At 35.8% G+C, this 25,783-nt stretch overlaps 4 protein-coding genes across 4 annotated transcripts; 3 read left to right on the top strand and 1 right to left on the bottom strand.

Annotated features, from left to right (window-relative positions):
* The first annotated feature begins 7,190 nt into the window (after nt 1-7,190).
* Nucleotides 7,191-9,839, top strand: LOC108812961 (zinc finger CCCH domain-containing protein 3). Its single transcript, XM_018585405.2, has 7 exons — nt 7,191-7,523; nt 7,696-7,850; nt 7,948-8,001; nt 8,410-8,526; nt 8,601-8,873; nt 8,950-9,207; nt 9,320-9,839. Exons 1-7 carry the CDS (start codon nt 7,451-7,453, stop codon nt 9,602-9,604), a joined length of 1,215 nt encoding a protein of 404 aa, XP_018440907.1. The 5' UTR covers nt 7,191-7,450; the 3' UTR covers nt 9,605-9,839.
* A 6,351-nt stretch (nt 9,840-16,190) lies between these two features.
* LOC108815222 (protein disulfide-isomerase like 2-2) lies at nt 16,191-19,679 on the top strand. The gene is made up of 10 exons (XM_057004161.1): nt 16,191-16,400; nt 16,506-16,664; nt 16,774-16,887; nt 17,126-17,307; nt 17,401-17,500; nt 17,624-17,800; nt 17,910-18,055; nt 18,373-18,519; nt 18,634-18,904; nt 19,560-19,679. Exons 1-9 carry the CDS (start codon nt 16,245-16,247, stop codon nt 18,785-18,787), a joined length of 1,335 nt encoding a protein of 444 aa, XP_056860141.1. The 5' UTR covers nt 16,191-16,244; the 3' UTR covers nt 18,788-18,904; nt 19,560-19,679.
* A 55-nt stretch (nt 19,680-19,734) lies between these two features.
* Nucleotides 19,735-21,353, bottom strand: LOC108815241 (uncharacterized). The gene is made up of 5 exons (XM_018587888.2): nt 20,819-21,353; nt 20,571-20,731; nt 20,124-20,490; nt 19,953-19,998; nt 19,735-19,857 (listed from the first exon to the last, which is right to left on the bottom strand). Exons 1-5 carry the CDS (start codon nt 20,853-20,855, stop codon nt 19,824-19,826), a joined length of 645 nt encoding a protein of 214 aa, XP_018443390.1. The 5' UTR covers nt 20,856-21,353; the 3' UTR covers nt 19,735-19,823.
* A 506-nt stretch (nt 21,354-21,859) lies between these two features.
* LOC108856258 (protein disulfide-isomerase like 2-2-like) lies at nt 21,860-23,233 on the top strand. Its single transcript, XM_018630027.2, has 4 exons — nt 21,860-22,070; nt 22,172-22,317; nt 22,633-22,779; nt 22,892-23,233. The coding sequence occupies exons 1-4, from the start codon at nt 21,939-21,941 to the stop codon at nt 23,043-23,045; spliced, it is 579 nt and encodes a 192-aa protein (XP_018485529.2). The 5' UTR covers nt 21,860-21,938; the 3' UTR covers nt 23,046-23,233.
* Nucleotides 23,234-25,783: the final 2,550 nt, after the last annotated feature.

Genomic DNA, 25,783 nt, shown 5'->3' with positions numbered 1-25,783 from the left:
TACTACCTATATCGTGACTGTTAAAAAGAGAACGGAAGGAGATGAACGGGACTCTTTGATTTTATTTATTTTACTTTTTTTAAAAAAAATCTTTTATTACTAATATATTTATTTCCTTTGGCTTTGAAAAGAATCGATATTTGTATAGCTGACAAAATGAGAAACTTTGCAATACTGTATAAATTATTTATTTTTACAATCCTTGACTTGGTAAATAAAAGGGCATCAGAAGAAAACTATGGTCCTCAGGGAACACGTTCAAACAAAACCGATCCAAAAAAGTGAAAGAAATATAGTTTTATACTACTCAAGTTGGCTTTGAAAACTATATAATAATCATCGGATTTGTAACGGTCCATCTTAGTTGTATTTTAAGTTGTGATCGATCAGTCTTTTTATACATGGTCGACTGAGATCATAAACTAAAATTTAGACTACTTACAGAACAGAATGGTTTCGATTAACTTACATGGTTAACTTTACACCCGTAATTATGAACTAGTCTGAGGTAACCGATTTCATGCAACAGATTAACACCCTTAGTCAATATTTGAACCGAGTTGACGCACCATCGACTTATATTTAAATATATGAAATCATTTTGCAATGTCGAAGTATGACGATTACAAGTAATATGGTTCTGACGTACTGTTTAAGTTGTTCAAGTAAAAAAAAAGCAGTAGTTCAAGTAGCCCTAGATTTATTCAGTTTACATGGGGTTAAATATATCTTTTACAACTTACGACTATTTTGGAATATATAATTTAAGACTCTAGTTTTTAATTTATAATATAATATTTACTATGATTGAAACTAATGTAATATAGTATTCACTGAAAACAATCAATTATTGACAATATTATATGAGGAGCTAATCGAAGAGAGATATTCCAAAACGAAAGAAAGAGAGAAAAAGTGAGATTCCAGTGGACAAGAGTTTCCTATGCTAAGTGGTAGGAAGAATAATCGCTGAGTCTTGAGTCATGTGGCAGTATTACATATATACCGCTTTATATAATGTACAAGTTTTTATGGAATCTTAATCAGATTTGATCCAAGCTAGCTAGGGGAAAAAACAATGTACACATGATTTAATAGTTTTGTATTTGAATGACTAATGTATTCTAGATTTAAACCTGACAACATGTATATGTGTGTCTAACTTAAAGTTATTTTTAATAATTAGTACCAAGTTCTAATCATATCTTCAATTGATTAGTTGTAAAAATTAAGATGAGTGGTTTTTTAGCTGCATAACTTATGAGGATGCTGAAAATATCATCCCAACCGTTAGAGTATATATGTCTATCAACCTAATAAAGACGAAACAATGTGAAGTAAGCAACAGGAAAGAACCACATTACGACAATGTATAATTAGAATCCACGCAACATCTTTGTCCTCTGCTGCTGCATAACACTCGCAACCGAAAATTACATTTTTAAATACATTAAAAACTGATAATAAGTTAATAACTAGCAAGAGACAGAACTCTGTAACGTTTAGTGTCTACACAGAACCTTTAATTGGATAATATACTCCATAAAAATAAATCTGAAATGGTACATTCCAAGGAATATACCTTCTGATTCCAAAAGATTATTGGGTTGTAAGCGCTTCGCCACGTATGAAAGTGCTTCGACGCCGTAAAGGACTTACCGTAAAAAGACGTACGGGACAAATCATATTGCCTTCAAATTAATATTTGATAATTAATTTTTCAAAATATTGCTGTTTTTAATAAAATATTGTGATTATAAAATAAACTAGTTAATTATTCGTGCTAAATGACTACTTAACGTTTTAGAAATGTATAGTATATAGAAAAGAAGACGATTCATTCTTTTTATTTTTATTTTTTAGACACTGAAGATCATTCATTCATTTGAAGAATATATTACATATAGTACATGCATGTTCTAGGGACAATATTAAAATGTGAATATGACAATCCAATAATAAAGAAATCGAATCTTTCGAAAAGAGATTTGGAATGAAACTTGAAAGAAGTTTTTATTTTCACTATTTTATGATATATCTATCTAACAAAAAAAAACATAATGGTTTAGTGTTTTTTGTATGTTGTCATTCAAAAGCAACATTTTTTTTGTTATTCAAAAGCAACTTTACTAGTAAACTATCAAGTCCTCCAACTCATAGATGGATATTTCAAAATATAATAATCAATCATCTAGTGACATTTTTGGATTCAGGGGTACTCTGAGTTTGTTTTTGGATGTGACTATTTCGAATACGTTCGTCGTCACATGAATAATTTGAGATGAATATGTGAGATAGATAGACAGCTAGAGCCTAGTGGCATCGCTTCTTCACCAAACTCCAGGTTAGACCCTGTGTTAGATTAAACTCAAAAGCTAAACCAATCTAAATTATTTTCTCTTAATCGAGGTTCCTAAAGAATGTTACTACTATGTTGGGCTGATCATGACTTTTTTTTTTGGGTCAAAATGTTAAAGGCTGATCATGACTTGTACGACATGGGCTGTGCATGTATTGTTTTCCTCTCTTTTACACTTCAACTAAGTGTTTTCCTGCACCATGTGCAGTAAAAAAATTTTAAAATACTTTTTAATAGATAATATAAATTATATTTAATTTTTTATTAATATTATAATTTTTTTTTATCAATATTTTAATATAAATTTGATTTAACTGAACATTAAAATCAAGATAAAAACAATTTTGTTTATCTTGAATTATATTTAAAAATGTGCATGTATATATTTAAAATTATAATCTTAGGTAGATTTTTATATCTCTTTTTTTAATTAAATATATTAAATAAATATGTAAAAATGCATAATTGTCAAAAATTAAAATTAAACAATATTTATAAAATCTGTAGATATATATAAGAAACTAATGATTTTACGATTTAATTTGATTTTATGATTTAATTTTTATAATTTTCTAAAAATATGTATATATTTTTGAAATATTTTTAATTTAAATGATATTTCAAAATTTGAAATGCCATAATTGAATATATTTATTTTAATGATGATTTATGAGTTATTACCATATTTTTAAAAAGTCCAAAAATATAAATCAACAATAAATGTAATATATATATGAGTTATTACCATATTTTAAAAAGTTTACCAAAAATATAAATTAACATTAAATATAATTTTCCATGTCATATTAATCTATAAGACATATCATCAATTTTAGTAGCCATATCACAATTATTAATCTAGGTGTTTTCATGCACCATGTGTAGTGATGAATTTTTTAAAAGTTAAATTTTATATTTTAAAATGTAATTTATTAATATTATATATTTTATTATTTTGACCAATAATTAATATAAATATCATTAATTAAGCATAAAATTAAGATAATTTTTTTATTTAAATTATATTTAAGAATATATGTGTATATATATAAAGTTAAAATCTTGGATAAAAAAATTATTTATTTCATTTGGTTAAATATATTAAATCAACTTGTACAAAATTACTAAAAATAATATAAAATTGTATAATTATCAAAAATTAAAAACTAAATAATATTTATATAATTTGTAAATATATAAAAGAAACTAATGATATTACTTTATTTAAAATTCAGAAAATTTAGAAAATTTTAGATGATAAAAATTTTATAATTATAAAATTAAAATTATATAATATTTCGAAATTCAAAATTTCATATTTTAATATATTTATTTTAGTGATGATTTATGAGTTATTACCATATTCTACAAAGTTTACCAAAAATATAAATCAATATTAAATGTAATATATGAGTTATTGCCATATTCTAAAAAAATTTCCAAAAATATAATCATCATTAAATGTAATTGTCCATATTTAATCATATGACATGTCATCAATCTTAATAACCACGTCATAATTTTTTTGTGAAAACGATTGTAGAGAAGACATGTGGCAAATCACTTCTCAAATATAGACTAGGGGATTGAGTATCTTTTAGCATATAAACATTTATTTCTTGCTTCTGCCATGATATTTAGCTTCTTTCATAAAGAAACCGCTGGAAAAAAAAATCTATAGAAAAACAAACAAAAACGAAACTGCAAAAATATAAGATCGGCAAAAAGCAAAAGATTCACTAAAAGGGTGCTTGCATCGAGTTAGGTCCTATTGAACACCTCACTTCACTTCAACCAATAACCAAAGCCTGTTACTCCATCCAGATAGTGTAAGAGAGAACTAGTTAAACTATATTCATGAGACACGTACATGCCTCCATCCTTAATACATTACATCCTCCGCTGGTTATATTCGGTACTATATACCCTGCAGAATATCAGTATATCACTGAGCGTAAATCTTCACGTAACTTCATATTCTACTATATATCTTTTACACTTGATAAATAATATTTATTCTGTTGCTCAAATAAACTTGACAATATATGATAGAGCAATTTCTAAGCGACTGATGATGTTTCTTTATTTTTCTGATTATGATTGTTAATAGGTTTGGAAAAATTTAACCACAAGCGGTGATCAAGTGGTATAAGGTGGAAGGGTGCTAAATATTTTAGGTTTGAAATCTACCATTTTTTTTTGCGTGGGTAGATGACATGTATATCTACTTTGCATTGTGAGCAAGCAGGTCTACTTGGTGTAAACATTATTTTACAGTTTCCATATCAAGGGAATATTAAATTATACACTATCTACATCAAATATAAAGCCTTCAATTTCAACCAAACAAAACTACCTCAGTTGAATTAAGGGAACACATATATAATTCCACCGTCAAATATACATGTACCATATATTAATTGATTTGTTGGCGTTTGTCATGATTCATGATATGTTCATTAAATTGTTCACGGCTAATAGTGTTAGTACACATGTCTCATTCGCTAAGAATGATATTATATATAAGAAAAAACCCATATAACTTTTGGAACAGCTGAGACAAGAGTCTCTAACAAACCCCTACAAGTCATAAAACGCATGGCTCATGAGATACATAATGATTTTGTGAGAAAGTATATATAATAATATTAGGGTTCCGTAATATTATAAATTATAATGGACAGACGGACGAGTACGAGTGTAAAAACGCTTTTATAATGACTTTCCAAAGCATGCATGTTCATTGATATCATGCCCATTCCGAAATTGCGTACTAAAATACAAAATGGATGATAGACAATGAACATTTCAGGAAGACTATTCACGTACGCAGTTACGCACGAGTACTCTCTCTCAGTACTTAGTTGAAAATTTTGGGGTTGTTATCTCCGATTCTGTCAAACAAAATCCATAAATTATTGTCGTTTCCATGTCACAGAAAATCAACCCTTATAAAATCTGGGGTTTTATCTCTTATTTTTGACAAAAAGTCAAGTCAATCGGATAATAAACATGCCCTATGCATGCTCGGATGTGCCACTTATTGTTGACATATTGAATTACTTGTGGCGTTAAGGTTGCCCAAGTTTGACCGCAAGGAGGTGTTTGAATTTCCTTACCAAGAATCTGCACAGAGTTTCTTTCGTACAAGCCAGTAAGTTACCGGCACAAACTTTTATTAATTTTGGTTTTGGTTCAAATCGACTAAGTCTTGTAACTCAAATGTCATGGCATTTTCAGATTTGAAAACAACGAAATAAATATAAGAGACACTAGATACTGTAAACAAATGCAACATAAATCTTTTTCTTCTTCCCTAGCTTGCGTTTTCCTACTGCAAAGGCGAAACTACAGCCGTTTCAAAACAATTTTAAAGCGAATACTAAAATAATAAGAAAACTATTCAATTTAAAACATAATTAATCTGACTATCAGAAGCTTTTTACATAGGTTGTAGAAACATCAAGACATAATAATGTGATAAGCTGTATTTTTGCTATCCCAATTTATTGGACCTTTAGCCCAATGTGAATCAACATTTCTTGAAAACGTAGGTCAACATAACAGGCTCGAAATAATCCTAGGCCCAACCATTGGTTGTTTGAGAAAAATAGGAGACTGGCCAAGATTCTCTCGGAGTCTCGGGCTCTAAGTCCATTTTCATTCTAGCATTAATATATCTCCTTTACAAGGTTACGGCTTCACTAATAATGCATTTACAACTCGAAAATTCCATCATTTTACGTAAGACTAATGTATATACATTTCAAAACCATTTCACATATGATCCAAAATAGAAATGTACGAGATCCACACATACATTATACATATACATTTTACCTACATGTTAAAAAGCAAAAGAGCGGATAGATGCGGAAACTTGAAGTCATAGTAAGCTGATAAAGAAGAGTCAAAGAAATGGTTATTTAGTGAGCAATAAAATATTCCCCGAATCATATATTTTGTTTATGTTGACGTATGAAATGTCATTGGAATGGTCAAACCGGTGGAACAGAAGAATAATGCGTCAAAGTCACGGAAAGCACACAGTAACAGATGTGGTCGTCACAGCAGAGGATTTCTACGTTGTACGCAAACGTGGCAGATTATTGCCGTCTCAAGGTCACACAGCTCTTACGCTGCTCCAGTTACCACCCAATCGCAGCCTCCCCCCTTCTGTCTGACACTTTCTAATTACTACTGCTGCTCCTTTTTTCTAACTGTGGGTCCCGACCACTATAAACTGCGAAGCAGAAGATTTCTTGTGCCAGAAGACTTACTTTAGTATCTGACCCTTTTACCCCTATTTGCTAATTCGGTTTTTGGAGTAAAAGAAACATGTCCGAGGTGGCTAACTGTCCTATGACTTGGTCCCAAACCATGTTATTACATCCTTATTTTTGTTTATTAATTTACTCGTTTATTCTATTATTACTATTAGTGGTTTTGAAAACAATATTATTATTATTAGTTGTTTTCATCCCGAAGAACACATGTTTTTGATTAAAAGAAAATAACTTAAAATGTAACGTTGTTTAGAAAAATATAGAAGAACCAGATATTAACTTTGCAATACTGGAGATAACCAATGGTTAAAACTTAAAACTTAAAAAAAAAAAAAAAAAAAAAAAAAAAAAAAACTTAAAACTCAAAAGGAAACCCAAAGCAGGGAGGGTCCACCTACCTAAAAGGCTACTAGTAACGATGGTTCACATCGAACCGTCACATTGAAGACACTATCATCAGAAGTAGGGATGAAAATGTCATTTAACATACATGCAGAATTTATTAAGCCGTACACGAGGGGAGGCAAAAGACTCAATTACTTGGCACTCTTTCTAATTTAATTCCATTTTCTAATTTTCTATCTCTCTCTCTCTTCACATTGAAAACACACAGACCAAAAAAAACAGAGAGGAAGGAGAAAGATCCGAAAAAACTAAAACTTCCTCTTGAGAAAATATCTCACATTCTGAGCAAAGAGAGAAAAAAAGGAAGAAACTTTTCGAAATCTGTCTTGTTTGTTTGTTTGATCATCGTGATCGTCGTCCTTCATTGTCTGAAACTGCTGTGACTTTGTCCTTTTCTTACATGCGACCCATGTCAGACACTCACAATGTTCAGAGCTCTACTGGGTCGATTCGATCTTCCCAAAAAATCGAAGGTAAAAGTTTCTAAATCTCGGATTTGAAGACCTTATTAGGTTTAGCATTTCGAAAGTTGATCTCTTTATGAACCGTATGAGTTTTTGTGTTTGTTTTTTAAGTTTCTTACTGATTCAGGTTCAGACATGTGATGTTTATGTGTTGTTGTTGTTGTTGTTTTATGATCGTTAGATGCCTTTAGGAAGATGAAAGTAAATAACGAGAACGGAGAATCTGATCCGTATCCAGATCGTCCTGGTGAAAGAGATTGCCAGTTCTATCTGAGAACTGGTCTCTGTGGCTACGGAAGCAGTTGCCGTTACAATCATCCTACTAACCTCCCACAGGTGTGAGATAGATAGATTAAATCGTTTTCTAAAGTTGCAAGTTTTCTACTTTTTAGTGTCTGTCTTATGGCTTACCATCTTCCAAACTCTTGTACAGGTTATGTACTACAATGAAGAGCTCCCTGAGAGGATTGGACAGCCGGATTGTGAGGTGCACCTTCTTGGACCTCTTTAATAATAATTATTATCTAAATCTGATTAGTTTTATTGGTTGTTTGTATGAATGCATTAAGTCAAATATCTTTGTTTGGCATGATGCATCCTAAACTTAAAGCTTATTGTCCGTTTAGCAAATTTGCAACTTCACTTAAAGAGGTAACAAGAAGCTTACAATTAATTACAGGACATATTCCTCTTGTCTGGTTTAGCCTTTAACTCGATTTGAAAGTTAAGATTTATTGTATATTTAGGAAAAAGACATAACTTATTGGTAACAAGAATCTAAATTGAATTGCAAAACATATTCCTCATGTCTTGTTTAGTCTTTCCTGGATTTGATTAGATACTTTAAGATGTTTTCCAAACAACTTACTCTTTTTGTAAACAATTTTGTTTGCAGTATTATCTCAAGACAGGAGCTTGTAAGTACGGTTCAACTTGTAAATACCATCACCCAAAAGACAGGAATGGAGCTGAGCCTATATTGTTCAATGTTCTCAATTTACCTATGCGTCAGGTAAATTAATTTCATCCTGGTTACTGTTATTCTTTTCTTTTTTACAATCAGACTGATTTGAGTTTCGTCTGCAGGGTGAGAAGCCATGTCAGTATTACCTGCGAACGGGAACTTGTAGATTCGGAGTTGCTTGCAAATTCCACCATCCTCAACCTGATAATGGACATTCTACTGCTGCATATCCGATGTCTACTTTTCCTTCTCCAGGTTTACATCATGCTGGTGGATTAGCAATGATGTCTGCATATGGAACTTTGCCTCGTCCGCAACTTACTCAGACCTATGTTCCCGTCATGGTAACACCTTCTCAAGGCCTCTTGCCTCCTCAGAGCTGGGCCACTTACATGGTAAAGTCTGAGTTGAACTTACAAATAATTGATAGTTATGCTTTTAGCAAATTTGATTTCCCTTGCATGTCTGCAGGGTGCATCTAATAACTCCATCTACGGTGTGAAGAATCAAGTTTATTACTCTGGTTCCAGCGGGCCAATGCCCATGGCTGTGGCATTGAACGGTGATTTGTCTGAAAGATCCGAACAGCAACAACAATGTCGGTTTTTCATGAACACTGGGACATGTAAATATGGAGAACACTGCAAATACACTCACCTCGGAGTAAGAGTTTCACCACCACAACCACTACCAAATTTCATAAACCCTTTTGTTCTCCCAGCGAGACCTGTAAGTCCCTTTGCTCTATCCTCTGCTCTTGATTTGGTTCCTGAAGTTTTTGGTGAACAATGAAATGAGATGCTATTGTTCTGTTTTTTTTGTTTTTTTTTGTGCTGGCCAGGGACAACCAGCTTGTGCTAGCTTCAAGAGTTATGGAATCTGCAAGTTTGGACCAAACTGCAACTTCGACCACTCGGTGCTGCCATATCCTCCTACGGGATTGCCCATGCCTTCGTCTCTACCTAGTCCTTATCCTTCACATGTTTCATCTAATTATCAGAGGATCTCACCATCCCCTAGCCGCACTGGTTCAAAGGCTATGCATGATGATAAGCCTGGTGTGAAAAAGAAAATGTCAGGGACTGAGACGCAAGACGATGATTCCGAACAAGTGCATGATTCATGATCACAGCAACGATAAACATCAGCAAATATGGCTGGATATTCCTACTCAGGCTTTTAAAGATCTCTCTCTGTCCTTTTTTGGATAATTTTTGTGGAAGAGGAGTGGAAGTGAAAGTGTTTCTCCTTTTTCTTTTGGTTTTTCTTTTGGACGAAAACTACATAGGACCAAAACCTTTATGTCGTATGTATATTGAAACCTTTATGTCGTCGTATGGAAGAACATGTTTGTTTCAATATAGCATTTACGTTGAGATCCCTTTTGTTGAGTTTTTAATCCAACTTGTGCTTTAAAAGACTTAAAGATCAATCGTATAAACAAACACTTCTCTTAGTTTTATTAACTTCAAAGGTTTTCTTTAGAACACAATATAGATCACAAGACAACTCTTATGCAAATAGCAAAGCCTAACTTGATCTCTCTATCTCTAGTGTTCTCTTTGTATTCGGATGATTCTAAAAGCTATGACTACATCCCTATTTATAGTCCTCAGACTTTCCTATTTCAAATTGACTTAACAATTTAGTTTAACCGACATGATAACGTGAAAAGGAAAACTAACGTCTTTCCTTTATTTTGCAGGTTATGACATTTGGGCTGGAAGATGAGATTGGGCCCATATACCCACAATCTCCACCTTATGGCCCAACTCACTTCAACTCTTCTTCTCGTTTCTTCCTCGATGAGTCCGTCAACACACACACACGGTGACTTGAGTTCTTCAACTTCTTCCTATGCGATTTGATGATCCGATCCGGTGAAAGCTTCGCCAAGTTTCTTCTCCGGTGTACCTCTCTATCGCCAAGAGTCTCCTCAAGCTTCTCGTCTTTGCCATGTCTCCCTAGAACCTCGATGTGGTGATGAAGTCTATCGGCGAGTCCCCTTTCGCCGTAGTTCCGATGTAGCTCGTACGCCGCCACCTCTTCCTCACCTTTCTTTGATTCTCAAGATCAACTTACTTCCAAATCCTCAGCTCTCTCCCTTTAATCAAATCAACTACTCACCAACTCCTCTTCCATGGTAAGCGATCCATAATCTAAAAAAAAAAAAAAACTCGCGAGTTCTTCTTTTCCTTGATGATTAGTGAATCCTTGTCTCTGAATGTTGTAGGTGTTGAATGATTTGCTCGATCTAGCCGGATTGCTGCAGCGCCCCGGTGAGATTCTCCACTCTGAGTTTGCTTTTGAAATGGTTGTTTTAATCTCTGTGTCGGTTAATATCATTAGAAGTTTTCCCTTTGCTCATACACTTGTCTCCCTTCATCTCTTGATAAAGTAACTGTCTTTACGGTAGCTGTTTAAGACTGTGTCTAATGAACAATATATTGCTTCTTTTTTCAGCCGAGATACTCGTCTCCCTTCAGCCTCCATCGCTGTTTAAGACGTTTTCTCCCTGGTAGTCATCTTCTTATATCAATGCTTCTTCATTGAGTTTCATCATCCGTTACTTACACTTTTGTTTGTTTATCTCTTCTAGCTTCTCCACCTTGAGCTAAGATTTCTCCGCCTCGCCTCTCCTTCCCCACAGGTAACGTTTCCTTTGAACTCTAAAGTTCCTTCATTGTTGTTTAAGAAATAACCGGAGTACTTTAACTCATTATTTCTTCTGTGGCGAGGTTACAACAATGATGTTACCTGTGGCGCTCCTGTCTTTTTAGGCGATGTTTAAGAGATCACAACAGAGATCGAACTTAGGCCCGGGTAAGGCTTTAGTTAGAAAATCTGCTGGATTCTTGCTAGTATGAATCTTAGATAGGTGAACCTTGCCTTCTTCTACAACGTCTCTGATGAAGTGATACTTGTTGTCTATGTGTTTAGTTCTTTCGTGATGAACATGATTCTTTGCTAGGGCTATAGCGCTTTGAGAATCGCAGTGTATCTTAACACTTTCTTGTTCAAAACCCAACTCTACACATAGTTTTCTCAACCATATAGCTTCTTTCGCGGCTGCGGTAAGAGCCATGTACTCTGCTTCAGTTGTCGAAAGAGCTACCACTTCTTGTAAACTTGATTTCCAGCTAACCGTATTTCCCCATACTTGAAACACGTATCCAGTTACAGACCTTCTTCTGTCACGATCAGTAGCGTAATCAGAGTCACAAAAACCTTCAATGCTAAACTTTGAATGCTTAGTGAATGTTAGACATCTTCTTGTAGAACCTTTTAAATATCTCAAAACCCACTTTACGGCTAACCAATGTTCTCTTCCAGGTTCAGACATAAAGCGGCTTATGAGTCCAACTGCAAAACCTAAATCAGGTCTCGATCCGACCATTGCGTACATAAGACTTCCTACCGCGCTTGCATACGGTATGTCTTCCATGTACCTTCTTTCTTCTTCAATCTCGTCTTTAGTAAGACTCTTTAGTTTGAACTGAGATGTGGTAGGAGTATTTACAGCTTTTGCTTCAGACATACCGAACCTATTTAGAACCTTTTCCAAATAGTTCTCTTGAGACAACGTTAAGATTCCCTTCTCTCGGTCTCTAGTAATGTCCATTCCTAGTATTCTTGAAGCTTTGCCTAAATCTTTCATCTCAAACTCTTTGCTTAAGCTCTCTTTCACATCCCTGATTTCTTGTTTATCTCCCGAAGCTATAAGCATATCGTCGACGTACAGAAGTAAGTACACGGCCTGCTCTGTGTTCACGTTTCTAATGTAAACACATGGGTCTTCTCTGCTTCTCACAAACCGTTGGCTCTTCATGAAACAATCAAACTTTCGATTCCATTGCCTTGGTGATTGTTTCAAACCATATAGTGACTTCTTTAGTAAACAGACTTTATTTTCATCTCCTTTCTTTATGAATCCTTCTGGTTGATTCATTAAGATTCTTTCTTCCAAATCTCCATGAAGAAAAGCTGTTTTAACGTCCATCTGCTCAAGCTCATAATCCCTGTTTACCACGAGAGATAACATCAATCTTATCGACACATGTTTCACAACAGGTGAAAACACTTCATTGTAGTCGATTCCTTCCTTTTGGGAATATCCCTGAGCAACTACTCTTCCTTTATACCTTGGATCTTCGACTCCAGGTATCCCAGGCTTTAACTTGAAGATCCATTTGCTGCCTAAAACTTTTGCATTCTCGGGTTTTTCAATTAGTATCCAAGTGCCAGCCTTTTGATGAGATTCCATTTCATCACTAGCAGCATTCTTCCAAAACTTGCTTTTCTTGCTCATCATAGCTTCTTTAAACGACTTAGGCTCGTCGATTTCAATCTCTTCAGATGCAGCTAAAGCATAAGCCGCAAAATCAGTATCTTCGAACCTTGAAGGAGGTCGGATCTGTCTTCGTACTCTGTCCCGTGCAAGCATATACCCTTCGAGATCCGGTTCTCCTTCTGAGTTTTCTTTTTCCTCTTCAGAACTTGTTTCTTCTGAATTTTCTGATTCTTCAGCTTCAGAAACTCCACCTTGAACAGGTGACCCCTCTACATCGACTGTACTAGGCCCTTCGATTAGAGGATCTTTGAAAGTAACTTTCATAGTACTTTTCTTTCTTTCTTTCGGCTTATCTTTAGTTTCTGTGTGTTTAGGCAGCTCTTCTTCATTAAACACCACATTCCTACTTGTAACGCATTTGCTTTCCTCGGGTAACCAAACGCGGTATCCTTTAACTCCAAACGGGTATCCCATGAAAATGCCTTTTAAAGCTCTTGGACTTGTTTTCTCTTGAATCGTGTGGACATATGCAGAGCAACCAAATCGCCTAAGATGGTTTAACTCGGGTCTCTTTCCTGTCCACATCTCTTCAGGAAGCCGGTAGTCAATGGCTGAGCTCGGTGATCGGTTTATAATGTAGACAGCCGTTGATGCAGCTTCTGCCCAGAAGTCTTGACCCAAACCTGCTTCTGAAAGCATACATCTTACCTTCTCCATGATTGTCCGGTTCATCCTTTCCGATACGCCGTTCTGTTGTGGCGTATACGGACAAGTCGTGTGTCTTTTGATGCCTGAGTCTTTGCAGAGCTTGTCGAACTGTTTATTGCAAAACTCTAACCCGTTATCTGTTCTAAGACACTTAATCTTCTTCCCGATCTGAGTCTCCACAGCTACTTTCCACTCTTCAAACTTGCTGAACGCCTCATCTTTGGATTTTAGAAAATAAATCCAAACTTTCCGAGAATAATCATCTATGAAGCTTATAAAATACTTGCACCCTGCTAGGCTTTCTGGAGTAGACGGTGCACCCCATAGATCCGAGTGTATATACTCCAAAACCTCTTTCGAAGTATGCTTGGCCGCAGGGAAGCTTTGTTTATGAGACTTTCCCAGGACACAAGTCTCACAAAACTCCAATTTATCTACCTCTTTGTTTGATAAATATCCTTCCTTCACAAGCACGTTTAAGTTCTTTAAACTCATGTGCCCTAGCCGTGCGTGCCAAATCTTCGTCATGTCCACCTCAGCTCGCGTCACATTCGCTTCTCCTTTTGGAACCGTTCCTTGTAGATAATACAGGCCTTCATTGTACTTTCCAGATATTATCTCTTTTCCATCTTTGTAGAAACGAATCATGAAATCTTTCCCTTCGTATTTGCATCCTGCTCGCTCAAGCATTCCATACGAAATAAGATTTCTGCTCATGGTTGGCATATATCTTACATCAGTAAGTATCACAATAGAACCGTCAGGTCTCACGATCCTTATCTTGCCAATTCCTTTGACGTCGCAGTGAGTGTTGTTTGCCATCAGAACTCTGCCTCCTTCGAATTCTTCTAGGTCAAACAGAACATCTTTGTTTGGAGTTATATGGAAAGAACAACCAGAGTCCATAACCCATTCCGAGCTGCTGTCGTGTGTACTAACTGTTAGTACAAGTGGCTGCTTAGGCTCTGCAGCTACATTAGCGGCTCTTTGTGTTTTTCTCTCTGGACATTCCCTTTTCCAATGTCCTTCTTTGCCGCATACGAAACACCCCTTGTTGTTCTTGTCGTATCTAGGCCTTGATTTAGAACGTCCGTGCCTGCTCTTCGATCTTCCTTTCCCATTCCGGTTCCCTCCCTTGTTGGATGATCTTCCTCTGTCTTCCACGTACAAACCTTCATCTTGTGACTTTGAAAGCTTTCCACTTTCAAGTAACTCTCGCTCCTTAGACCTAGCGGCTCCCGTCACTTCATTAATCTTGAGAGTGTCCCTGCCGTATTTGAGAGTTTCCTTAAGATGATCATACATACGGGGCATTGAGTTTAGTAGCAGGATAGCTTGAACTTCTTCTGAAACATCCACATTCAAGTTATTTAGGTCTGCTACTAACTTTAGAAAATCATCAACGTTTGCGTCTATGCTCTTGGAATCGTTCATCTTGAACGTGTAGAATTTATGTTGCAAGTAGATACGATTCGGTAAAGACGTCTCCGTGTACAGCGTGTTTAAAGCGGTCCACATCGCAGCAGCTGTATCACAATGGCTGATCTTCCGTAGAACTTGGTTACCTACGTTCAAGACGATTAAGTCTTTTGCTTTCTCCGATTTCTTGAGCTTTTCCGGATCAATCTTTGAACCCGTCGTTTCTTCTTCTGCGTTCTTCGTCTCCCCTTCTGATTCCTCCTTGGTACTTGGAGGATCCATCAAAAGTGTCTCATCAGTTAGGATGTCTTTTAGCCCTAGAACCCCAAAGTGAGCCATCATACGAACTTTCCACAGCAAGAAGTCTCCTGTTCCTTCGAACCGGTCCACCTCGATCCTTGTCTTAGTCATCTTTTAAAGCACCCGCAATCAAACCTGGATTGCTCTGATACCACTTGTTGAGTTTTTAATCCAACTTGTGCTTTAAAAGACTTAAAGATCAATCGTATAAACAAACACTTCTCTTAGTTTTATTAACTTCAAAGGTTTTCTTTAGAACACAATATAGATCACAAGACAACTCTTATGCAAATAGCAAAGCCTAACTTGATCTCTCTATCTCTAGTGTTCTCTTTGTATTCGGATGATTCTAAAAGCTATGACTACATCCCTATTTATAGTCCTCAGACTTTCCTATTTCAAATTGACTTAACAATTTAGTTTAACCGACATGATAACGTGAAAAGGAAAACTAACGTCTTTCCTTTATTTTGCAGGTTATGACATTTGGGCTGGAAGATGAGATTGGGCCCATATACCCACACCTTTAGACTCTATTTGCATATATCATCCCATAAGGAGATGTTGTATGTATGCATCTCACTTTCCAGGAAAGCTTTGTTGGTTTTATTAGGAGACTGCTAGGATGTGAATGATATAAGGAAGTTGAATGAACATACGCAAGTAAACTAGAGAGTTTGCATTGTAAAATATACCTTCACTGTAACTTAATTGTGACCTCATCATATCACAGTCAATAGACAACTTTGTTAAATGTTTGTGTTAACACAGAATCTAAAGTCTGAACAACAAACCTATGGGTCTATGACGATGCTTCACTCCCACTCAATATTATCCCACACGTGTGTTATATCGGATGCCGTCTCTCGCACGTGCGTCGTTGTTATTTAGACGAAATATATGAGAGGAGAGTGTGGTGACGTGTAGTAATATAATTGGTTCTTACACGTAAATCCACGTAGGTAGTGTTCTTTTTTTTTTTGATTTTTCAGTTCTTCAACTATCTATGCTCCGTTCGCCGAGAGAGAGAGAGAGAGAGAGAGACTGAATGAAGATGATGGAAAGAAGAAAAATGAACAAATCAAGAGTAAAGCAGCTCGCGATTCTCTCGCTCGTGTTTGCTTTCTCCTTCGATCTAACTAACGCTCTCTACGGATCCTCTTCCCCTGTGCTTCAGCTCACTCCTTCTAATTTCAAGTCTAAGGTTCGTTATTTTATATATATGATCTCTCTCCTTTTTTTTATATTGCTCGTTTAGCAGTGTAGTGTGTGATGATACCTGAAAGTTCTTTGTTTTGGCTAAACACAGGTTCTCAATTCAAATGGTGTTGTTTTGGTAGAGTTCTTTGCACCATGGTGCGGTCATTGTAAATCCTTAACACCAACTTGGGAGAAGGTTGCTACTACTTTGAAAGGTATTGCTACTGTGGCTGCCATTGATGCTGACGCCCACAAGTCCGTCTCTCAGGTTTTGTGTGATTCCTCAACAAAGAAAGAAAGATACTTCCTTTGTGATTTTTTTCTTAGGTTAACCAAAGATGCATCCTCTGTGATTGAAATGTTTTTTTTCCTAATAGGATTATGGCGTCAGGGGTTTCCCAACTATTAAAGTGTTCGTTCCTGGGAAGCCTCCTGTTGATTATCAAGGAGCTAGGGATGCTAAAGCCATCTCTCAATTTGCTATCAAGCAGGTTTGTATCTCACACACGCACCCTTGCTTATTATTTTAACCTTCTCATCTTAAGTCAACAACTTTGAGCCCTTCAAGGTCATGTAGAATATGGAATATGTTTGTGGTTGTTACAGTTGCAGTGAACTAGAGCTTAATTGTTTGACACTGTAGTGTCATCTGAGTTTCATAGATAATGTTCTCAATCAAGCCTTTGGATCTATGTTCATACTAACTATATTGTTGTTTTTGCTTCGTAGATAAAGGCGTTGTTAAAAGATCGTTTGGATGGTAAAACCACCGGCACAAACACTGGAGGAGGAGGATCCGGTGAGAAGAAGAAATCCGAGCCTAGTGCCTCTGTTGAACTCAACTCTAGCAATTTTGACGAGCTGGTCACTGAAAGCAAAGATCTTTGGATTGTTGAGTTTTTTGCACCTTGGTACGTAGTGCATATTGACTCTTAACCTGTTGTTCAGTTATCTAACCTTCCATCTGTATCTGAAAACCATCGTTTTTTGGTTTCTTCTTCAAGGTGTGGACATTGCAAAAAGCTAGCTCCTGAGTGGAAAAAGGCTGCAAACAAGTTGAAGGGGAAGGTCAAACTAGGTCATGTCGACTGTGATGCCGACAAGGTAATCGCGAGAGTTCTTAGATGTACAGATCCTACAGCACGTTGTTGAAGGATGAATCACATAAGCTGGCAACACTCTCTGCTTCGTATAACCAAATGCTTCTTTTCATTTTACACACTGCAGGCGATACAGAGCAGGTTCAAGGTGAAAGGATTCCCCACCATCTTGGTCTTTGGTGCTGACAAAAGCAGCCCATTGCCTTATGAGGGTGCTAGATCTGCATCAGCCATCGAATCTTTTGCCCTGGAACAGCTTGAATCCAATGCTGGACCTGTTGAAGTAACTGAACTAACTGGGCCGGTACTGCTCGCATCTGTAACTGTTTCCCTAGTATTGTTTTCAAATGGAACTTGTCTCCAAGACTCCAACCCAAGTCACTGACACTCAAATGTGTGTTGAGTTGAATTAGGATGCCATGGAAGAGAAGTGTGGTCCTGCTGCTATTTGCTTTGTTTCTTTCTTACCTGACATTCTGGACTCAAAAGCTGAAGGAAGGAACAAGTATTTGGAGATGCTATTATCAGTTGCAGAGAAGTTTAAGAAGGACCCTTACAGGTAACCTAGGAACAATTCTCTTCTATCTTCATTCCTAGCTACTACCATCATATTCCAGTTCTCAGTTGGGAAGGATAAAAGTTTGAAAGCTGTAGATGAATAGTTCTATATTAACAAGTAAACCAGATTTTAAGAATTATTTGTTAGAGTTTGATATGATTGAAGTTGATGCCCTGTGTTTGAATTTGAATCTTTCTAATCAACAGATTTTTACGGTTCAAAACTCTAATAAAAATGGCATGACTTTTGATTTTATAGTACTGTGGTCTTGCTTATTTTGTGATTATGTTTTGGTGGATTTTGATTGTATAATGCAGCTTTGTGTGGGTGGCTGCTGGGAAGCAACCTGATTTGGAGAAGCGTGTTGGTGTTGGAGGATATGGTTACCCAGCAATGGTAGCCTTGAATGCAAAGAAAGGAGCTTATGCTCCACTTAAAAGCGGTTTTGAGGTTAAACACCTCATGTAAGTGTGTTTCTTGTGTCTTATCTTTCGTCAAGACAGCCAATACAACAAACCAATGGTCCTTGTATATTTTTTGGTAGCTGACAACAGGTCTTTTCTCTTCTGTGTTATCAGAGAATTCGTGAAGGAAGCTAAGGCAGGAGGAAAAGGGAATTTGCCCATAGACGGAACACTGGAGATAGTGAAGACAGAAGCTTGGGATGGTAAGGACGGAGAGGTGGTCGATGCAGATGAGTTCTCACTTGAAGAACTCATGGCAGATGATTGATGCTGCTGCTGCCTCCACTGAGTCAAAGGAGCAGTGGTGAACAGCTCTTTTACCTCACCTGTACGGTTTTAGTTTCTTGAAAGATTGTTAAAAATGCTCCAGAAAGGCAGTTATATCTAGGGGTGGGCATTTCGGTTTAGTTTCGGGTTCGGTTTGAGTTCGGTTTGGTTTGGGTAATTTGGGTTTAATAAAACTCAAACCAATTAAAACCAAAGTAGCTTTGTTTTGGGTTTGGTTTGGGTTTAATTCGGTTCGGTTCAGTTCGGTTTGGTTTAGATTTAGTTCGGTTTACATTATTATGATCTAGTTTGGTTCGGTGTAATACGGTTTGGTTATAAAATATGAAGGTATCAGTTTTATATTTTTATTAAAAAATAATCAACTCATAAACGATAGAGTGAGAATATAAAAACTTATGTTACATGATTTATATATAATAATATTATTTGAATCGTATTTATAATTTTTTTTAAAAATATGGAAATTATGAAAAAATGAAAAACGAAACTTTAACTAAAATTTACAATATGTTAATATATATATATATATATATATCATATATATTTTTACTATATATATATATATATTGGATTATCGGTTTGGTTTGGTTTGGTTCGGTTTGAACCCAAACCAAACCAAACCATTCGGGTTGAGTAAAACGTGAACCAATTGGGTTACATAAAGAACACGGTTTGGTTTGGTTCGGTTTAACTTCGGTTTGGTTGGTTCGGTTTGGTTCGGTTTGGGTTTTTTGCCCACCCCTAGTTATATCATGTCAAAGGGTTGCAAGAGAGTAACACACTTTTTGATTTCATATTTAGATATAGACAGACTTCGGTGTGAATGTTTCAGCTTCGAGATGACCTCTATATAATTGGTTTGTCTTATATAATCCAGCCTCAGTATGCGGACAATAGTAAATTTTGATAGTAGAAAAAATTAATATTCGAAAAATTAACAAATACTATAAATTAATAAAACTTTTCTAGTCTAAAAATTGTTGCAAGTCATCGTTATATATAACAAGACTCGTGTATCAGTGCTTGCTTGCATCCTTCTCCTGAGTCAACCTGAGGATAAAAAGACAAATAAAACGCCCTAAGAACCATATAAAAGCAACACCAGGGAAAAACTCATCTACTGGAGATATATATGTTTTATATACCTTGGTTTCTTGGCATCTTCTTTGTCGGCAGTATCATTGGAGTGAACTACCAAAACAACCCAGACAAAATATCATATATAACCATTCAAATTGATCTCAACAGAGCCCCCCATAAAAGCTTTAAGTTGCATGATTCATATTTACATAAAAACAAACAAAAGGGGTTGCTACCATTTTTTGGTGGTGGTTTGAGATCGCAGGTGAGGTACTTGTTGTGGTCAACGCAGGAAAAGTGGACCTTAGCTTGGAATGTTTTTGGCTCATTATCAGAAGAATCTTGTTTAGCAAGGAAGGTAATGAAAAACATGACGCCAGCACCAGCCATGTGATAGTTGGCTTTGCTAACCTCCACAAACAACCCATATGATGATGTTTTCGTCTCCTTAATATTGTATAGCTCAAGGGATTTACGAGAGAGCCTGTCCAATAACTCTCTAATGGTTTCTCCATCGTCCAGTATGGGCAACTTGTTATCATCGAAATCAACGGGTTTGTAGTTAAAAGCGTAGCGAAACTGACTGAAATCCATGTCGAAGCCCTAACTCACAAAGATCAAAATCTCTCACCCTATTATATTATTATTAAACAAGAAGGAAAGATTTGGAAGAAGAACAAAACCTCAGTCTCCTCGACTTGTTTCTTCATGAGGCGATACTCTTCGTCCATGGTAAGGGATTTAGTCCCTTTATACTCACAGCGGCTTAGCGCCTGGACACAGTAACCATCGGGCCCCATCATCAATCCGAACAAGACATCCTCCAGCTGATAAAAACTCATCTCTGGTCGGATCCCATTATCCGAAAAAATTAATTAGGGATTATCATTACACATCCTTCTTTATCTATATTTTAGAATTGGATTCGTACCTGCAAATTCTTCCTCCCCTGGAAATTCTTTCTCCATCGTGCCTCTCCTAGATAGATTATGAGTTTATGAACAAAATAACAAACCCTTGTAATTTTGTTTTGTTTTATTTTATTGTGACCTTCTCATCTTATGTCACAACTTTGAAGCATGTAGAATATGAAATATGTTATACTTGTTGCTGCCTAGTTGCTTGACTGATTAATTGGCCGACCATTGTGTTACCGTATCTAATTTACATGGACCACTTTATTTCATATAGAGAAGCATACACAGTTTGTTCAACATCAAGATACAAAAGTTATATTTTTCAAAAAAAAAAAAATACAAAAGTAATATACAATGCTTAGTTTTTTGTCTTGGTAGCCGAGTCTCTGGTCCGAAGTCCGAACACCAGACCACAGTACTGACACTTACAACCGCCAATTGTAAAAACTACAACAACGTGGCTATCCAAGGCGTAGAAATTGGTAGACTCAAATGTGACCGAGGAGGCTGTTGGGACGAATCCAAGTAGGCAACATCGCTGCAAACCGTGATTTCGGAGCTTGAGCAGATGATTTCAGCCTTCTCAAGTATGAATCCGTGGATTATGGGCAAAGGGAAGCCTTTTCTAGATGGTCATTCGCATATGGCACAAACACCGTTTGTATAACCGTCCACACTATTGGCTACAAGATGGAAACGAAGAAGTTGCAGTCTGAATGAAAATCTTTCTATATATTAATAACATATTAGAGAGCTTTAAAACACTTGACATGGTGCATTTACCTGAAGAAATGCAGAAAAGCATCGTTTTTGTTTTGTTCCCGAAGGTGTGGACATTGCAAAAAGCTAGCTCCTGAGTGGAAAAAGGCTGTAAACAAGTTGAAGGGGAAGGTCAAACTAGGTCATGTCGATTGTGATGCTGACAAGGTAACCGCTAGAGTTCTTTACATGTACAGATTCTACAGCACGTTAGTTCATTTGCTTTAAAGGGTGATTCACATAAGCTGGCAACACTCTCTGCTTCGTATAACCAAACGCTTCTTTTCATTTTACATACTGCAGGCGATACAGGGCAGGTGAAAGGATTCCCCACTATCTTGGTCTTTGGTGCTGACAAAAGCAGCCCATTGCCTTATGAGGGTGCTAGATCTGCATCGGCCATCGAATCTTTTGCCCTGGAACAGCTTTTTTTTTTTTTGTTCAACAGCCCTGGAACAGCTTGAATCCAGTGCTGGACCTGTTGAAGTAACTGAACTTACTGGGCCGGTACTGCTCTCACATCTGTATCTGTTTCCTTTGTGTTCTTTTCTGATGGTACTTGACTCCAATCTAAGCCATTGACTCTCTTCGTGTGCTGAATTGAATAGGATGCTATGGAAGAAAAGTGTGGTCCTGCTGCTATTTGCTTTGTTTCTTTCTTACCTGACATTCTGGACTCAAAAGCTGAAGGAAGGAACAAGTATCTGGAGATGCTATTATCAGTTGCAGAGAAGTTTAAGAAGGACCCTATCAGGTAACCTAATAACAAATCTCTTATATCTTTGTTCCTAGCTTTTATCATCATATTCCAGCTCTCAGTTACTCTGTTTCTGATCCTGTCACATATACTCATATTGACAACATAAACCAGATTTGGGGAACTATTTGTTGGAATTAGATATGATTGAAGTTGATGCCCTGTGTTTGAATTTGAATCTTTCTAATCAACAGATTTTTACGGATCAAGACTATAATAAAAATGACATGACTTTTGATTTTATAGTATCCGGACTGTGGTCTTGCTTATTTTGTGATTATGTTTTTGGTGGATTTTGATTGTATAATGCAGCTTTGTGTGGGTTGCTGCTGGAAAGCAACCTGATTTGGAGAAGCGTGTTGGTGTTGGAGGATATGAATACCCAGCAATGGTAGCCTTGAATGCAAAGAAAGGAGCTTATGCTCCACTTAAAAGCGGTTTTGAGGTTAAACACCTCATGTAAGTGTGTTTCTTGTGTCTTTATCTTTCGTCAAAGACAGCCGATACAAACCAATGGTCCTTGTATATTTTTGGTAGCTGACAACATGTCTTTTCTCTTCTGTGTTATTAGAGAATTCGTGAAGGAAGCTAAGGCAGGAGGAAAAGGGAATTTGCCCATAGACGGAACACTGGAGATAGTGAAGACAGAAGCTTGGGATGGTAAGGACGGAGAGGTGGTCGATGCAGATGAGTTCTCACTTGAAGAACTCATGGGAGAGGATTGATGCCGTTGCTGCCTCCACTGAGTCTCAAAGGACAAGTTGAACTACTCTTTTACCTCACTAGTACCGTTTTGGTTTCTTGAAAGATTGTTAAAATGCCCCAGAAAGCCAGTGACATCATTTCAAAGGGTTGCAACAGAGTAATACACTTTTTGATTTCATATTTAGATATACACAGACTTCGGTGTGAATGTTTCAGCTTCAATATGACCTATAGAATTGGTTTGTCTTATAATCCAGCCTCAGCATCCTGAGGACAACAGTAAATTTTGACAAATTGGTCTGAACCCACCAAATAAAGGAGATTTAATTTCTAACCGGTGACCAAAATAATAAGTGGAAATAGTTAATTCTTCTTTATTTCTTAATCTGGATACTATTTATAAGGAACGAGAATAATTAATTTACTTTCATTCCTTAAATTTGACACTATTTACAAAGAATATTTTTTCTTTAATATTCCTCCTCGTTCTTTTTAATTTAAGGAATTAAAAAACAAATATATTCTTTATGAAATCGGAGAAAAGACAATAAGAAACAATATTTCTATTATTTTTTCTTCTTCATTCATTTCTTGGTTGTTCCTATTATTCCTTGCTGGTCATCAGAGCTTTAAACTCTGTAAATTAGTAAATTTTTCAAGTGTCAATTTTTGTTGATGTAAAATATGATATTATTCGATAAAATATTAAGATAAATAATATTTTAAATATTCTTAGATAAAAATATAGTTTTATTGAAATCATAATGAATAATTACCATATATATAAATTTTATATAAACATATGCAAGATATCTTTTTGTTATCTTTCTTCAAATGAATATCATCTATAATTACATTTTTGATTTTATAAAACTATAAAATTAAATTTGTATTATATAATATGTATGCATCATAAATAAACAATATCAATAATCAACTAAAATAGTCAAAATTCAGATGCATAAGCACTAACCAATATCTTATATAACGAAGCACATTTTTTCATTTTTCTACTATTTTAATATATATTAAGAAATCCTCTTAAATTAATAATACTCTCTAAATTAATTTCTTGTAATCTTAATATTATTAATTTATAGACTTTTTACTGTAATTCTTCTATTTTTACAAGACTTTACAGGAGATATATTAATAAGCCCTTGAAGTTGCACCCCTTGCCCAAGTGAATGAGGTTGACCGTGCGGATGATCTCGCGGATCCTCGAGTTCCCCTTGAAGCTGCACCTGCACCGCTTGCCCTAGGGAATGGAGTTGACCTTGCGGATGACCCTCCTCGAGTTCCGCTTGAAGCTGCACCACCGCTTGCCCTAGAGAATGGAGTTGACCTTGCGGATGATCTCGCACCCCTTGAAGTTGGAAGCGAAGTTGCACCGCTTCCCGGAGTTGTTGAAGTTGGAAAATAAAAACCAATACTTCATAGAATTTGAAATCAAAATCCTATACAACTCCGAATTAGATAGGAAAAATAAAAAAGTTAATCTAAAAAGATAAAATCAGTCATGTATTGCATTTTGTAATTAATCTGTTGTTCACGGAAAACAACTTTACATATTTATTTGTTTTGGCTATTTTTGGAGTATGAAACTAATATGCTAATTGTAATTATAGGTTCTTGTTGGAGTATATCATTTAGTAGCACAGATCTACATATATATTCACAACAAAACCACCAGCTTCTTCTATTGTCTAGTGAATACCTTTTTGAAAATATTGAAGAAAAATTTGCAAATAAGAATCTCAAAAGTTACAAGGCATTTCTAAAAGACGAGGGCATGATAGTAGAAGAAGATTGCAAGCGCCACACAAGGAAAAGAGCGACCACTGATTCATGTAACAAAGTCATTCATGTAACAAAGTCAAGGTAACAAAATTTTGCTATTATAATCCATGGCTACTTGATAAATTCGACTTTCAATCTTCAGATATTTTTTAAAATTATTACATGCATATTCAAAACCTTTTTTGGTGATTTTTACTATTTAATAATTTTGTTAATTTTTTGTTTTGTTTTTGCAGTTGTTCAAACAAGATTTTGATGAGCAATGATGAAATATGAATGTAAGTGAACATTTTTTGTACCAATTCTTAAACATATCACATATATATTGATGAATCACACAAACATTGATGAAGCACACATATATGTACGAAGGTACTTGATGTTGAAGGTGCAGAACAAGGACATATATGGTTCTAAGGTGGGTATGTCTACTCTAATGATTTCAAATGATAAAATAAATAGATCATTGTTTTGCTTTCCTGCTATAATGCTATGAATTTTATGTGTATATGTGCATGAACCTATTTTAGTGAATTAACATTCGCCAAGTTTCTTAAAAAGACTGTTTTCGAGGATATAAGAGTTCCATGATTCAAACCGGTTACTCTACTCGGTAATATGCCAAAGAGTCTTTTAATTGAATTCAGAAGAACTTCAAGCTGAAATTTTAACAAAATCGTGTTATTGTCTTCTTCTCTTACACATCCAAGATAATAAACAATGATTCTTTTGACAACGTAAGGATCAGGTGTGCCTTTGGCGAACTTCTAGACAATTTTCAGACCAAAGATCTTACTTTACTTTAAGGGAGAAACAATTTCAGCAAATTGTTTCTCCATTGCTTCAAGTACTGCCTTCTCTGCATCTGCTACAACCTATTAGAAGGAGAGGAAAATGAAGCTCAAAGCTTATACTGATTCATGCAATGTGAGGCCATTGTTTCTGAAATCTTCCAAAA

The sequence above is a fragment of the Raphanus sativus genome, chromosome 1 (genome assembly GCF_000801105.2).
Source record: "Raphanus sativus cultivar WK10039 chromosome 1, ASM80110v3, whole genome shotgun sequence".
In the NCBI taxonomy this organism is placed as follows: Eukaryota; Viridiplantae; Streptophyta; class Magnoliopsida; order Brassicales; family Brassicaceae; genus Raphanus; species Raphanus sativus.
The sequence above is the reverse complement of the archived record's forward strand: the minus strand, read 5'-3'. Positions and strand labels throughout refer to the sequence as shown.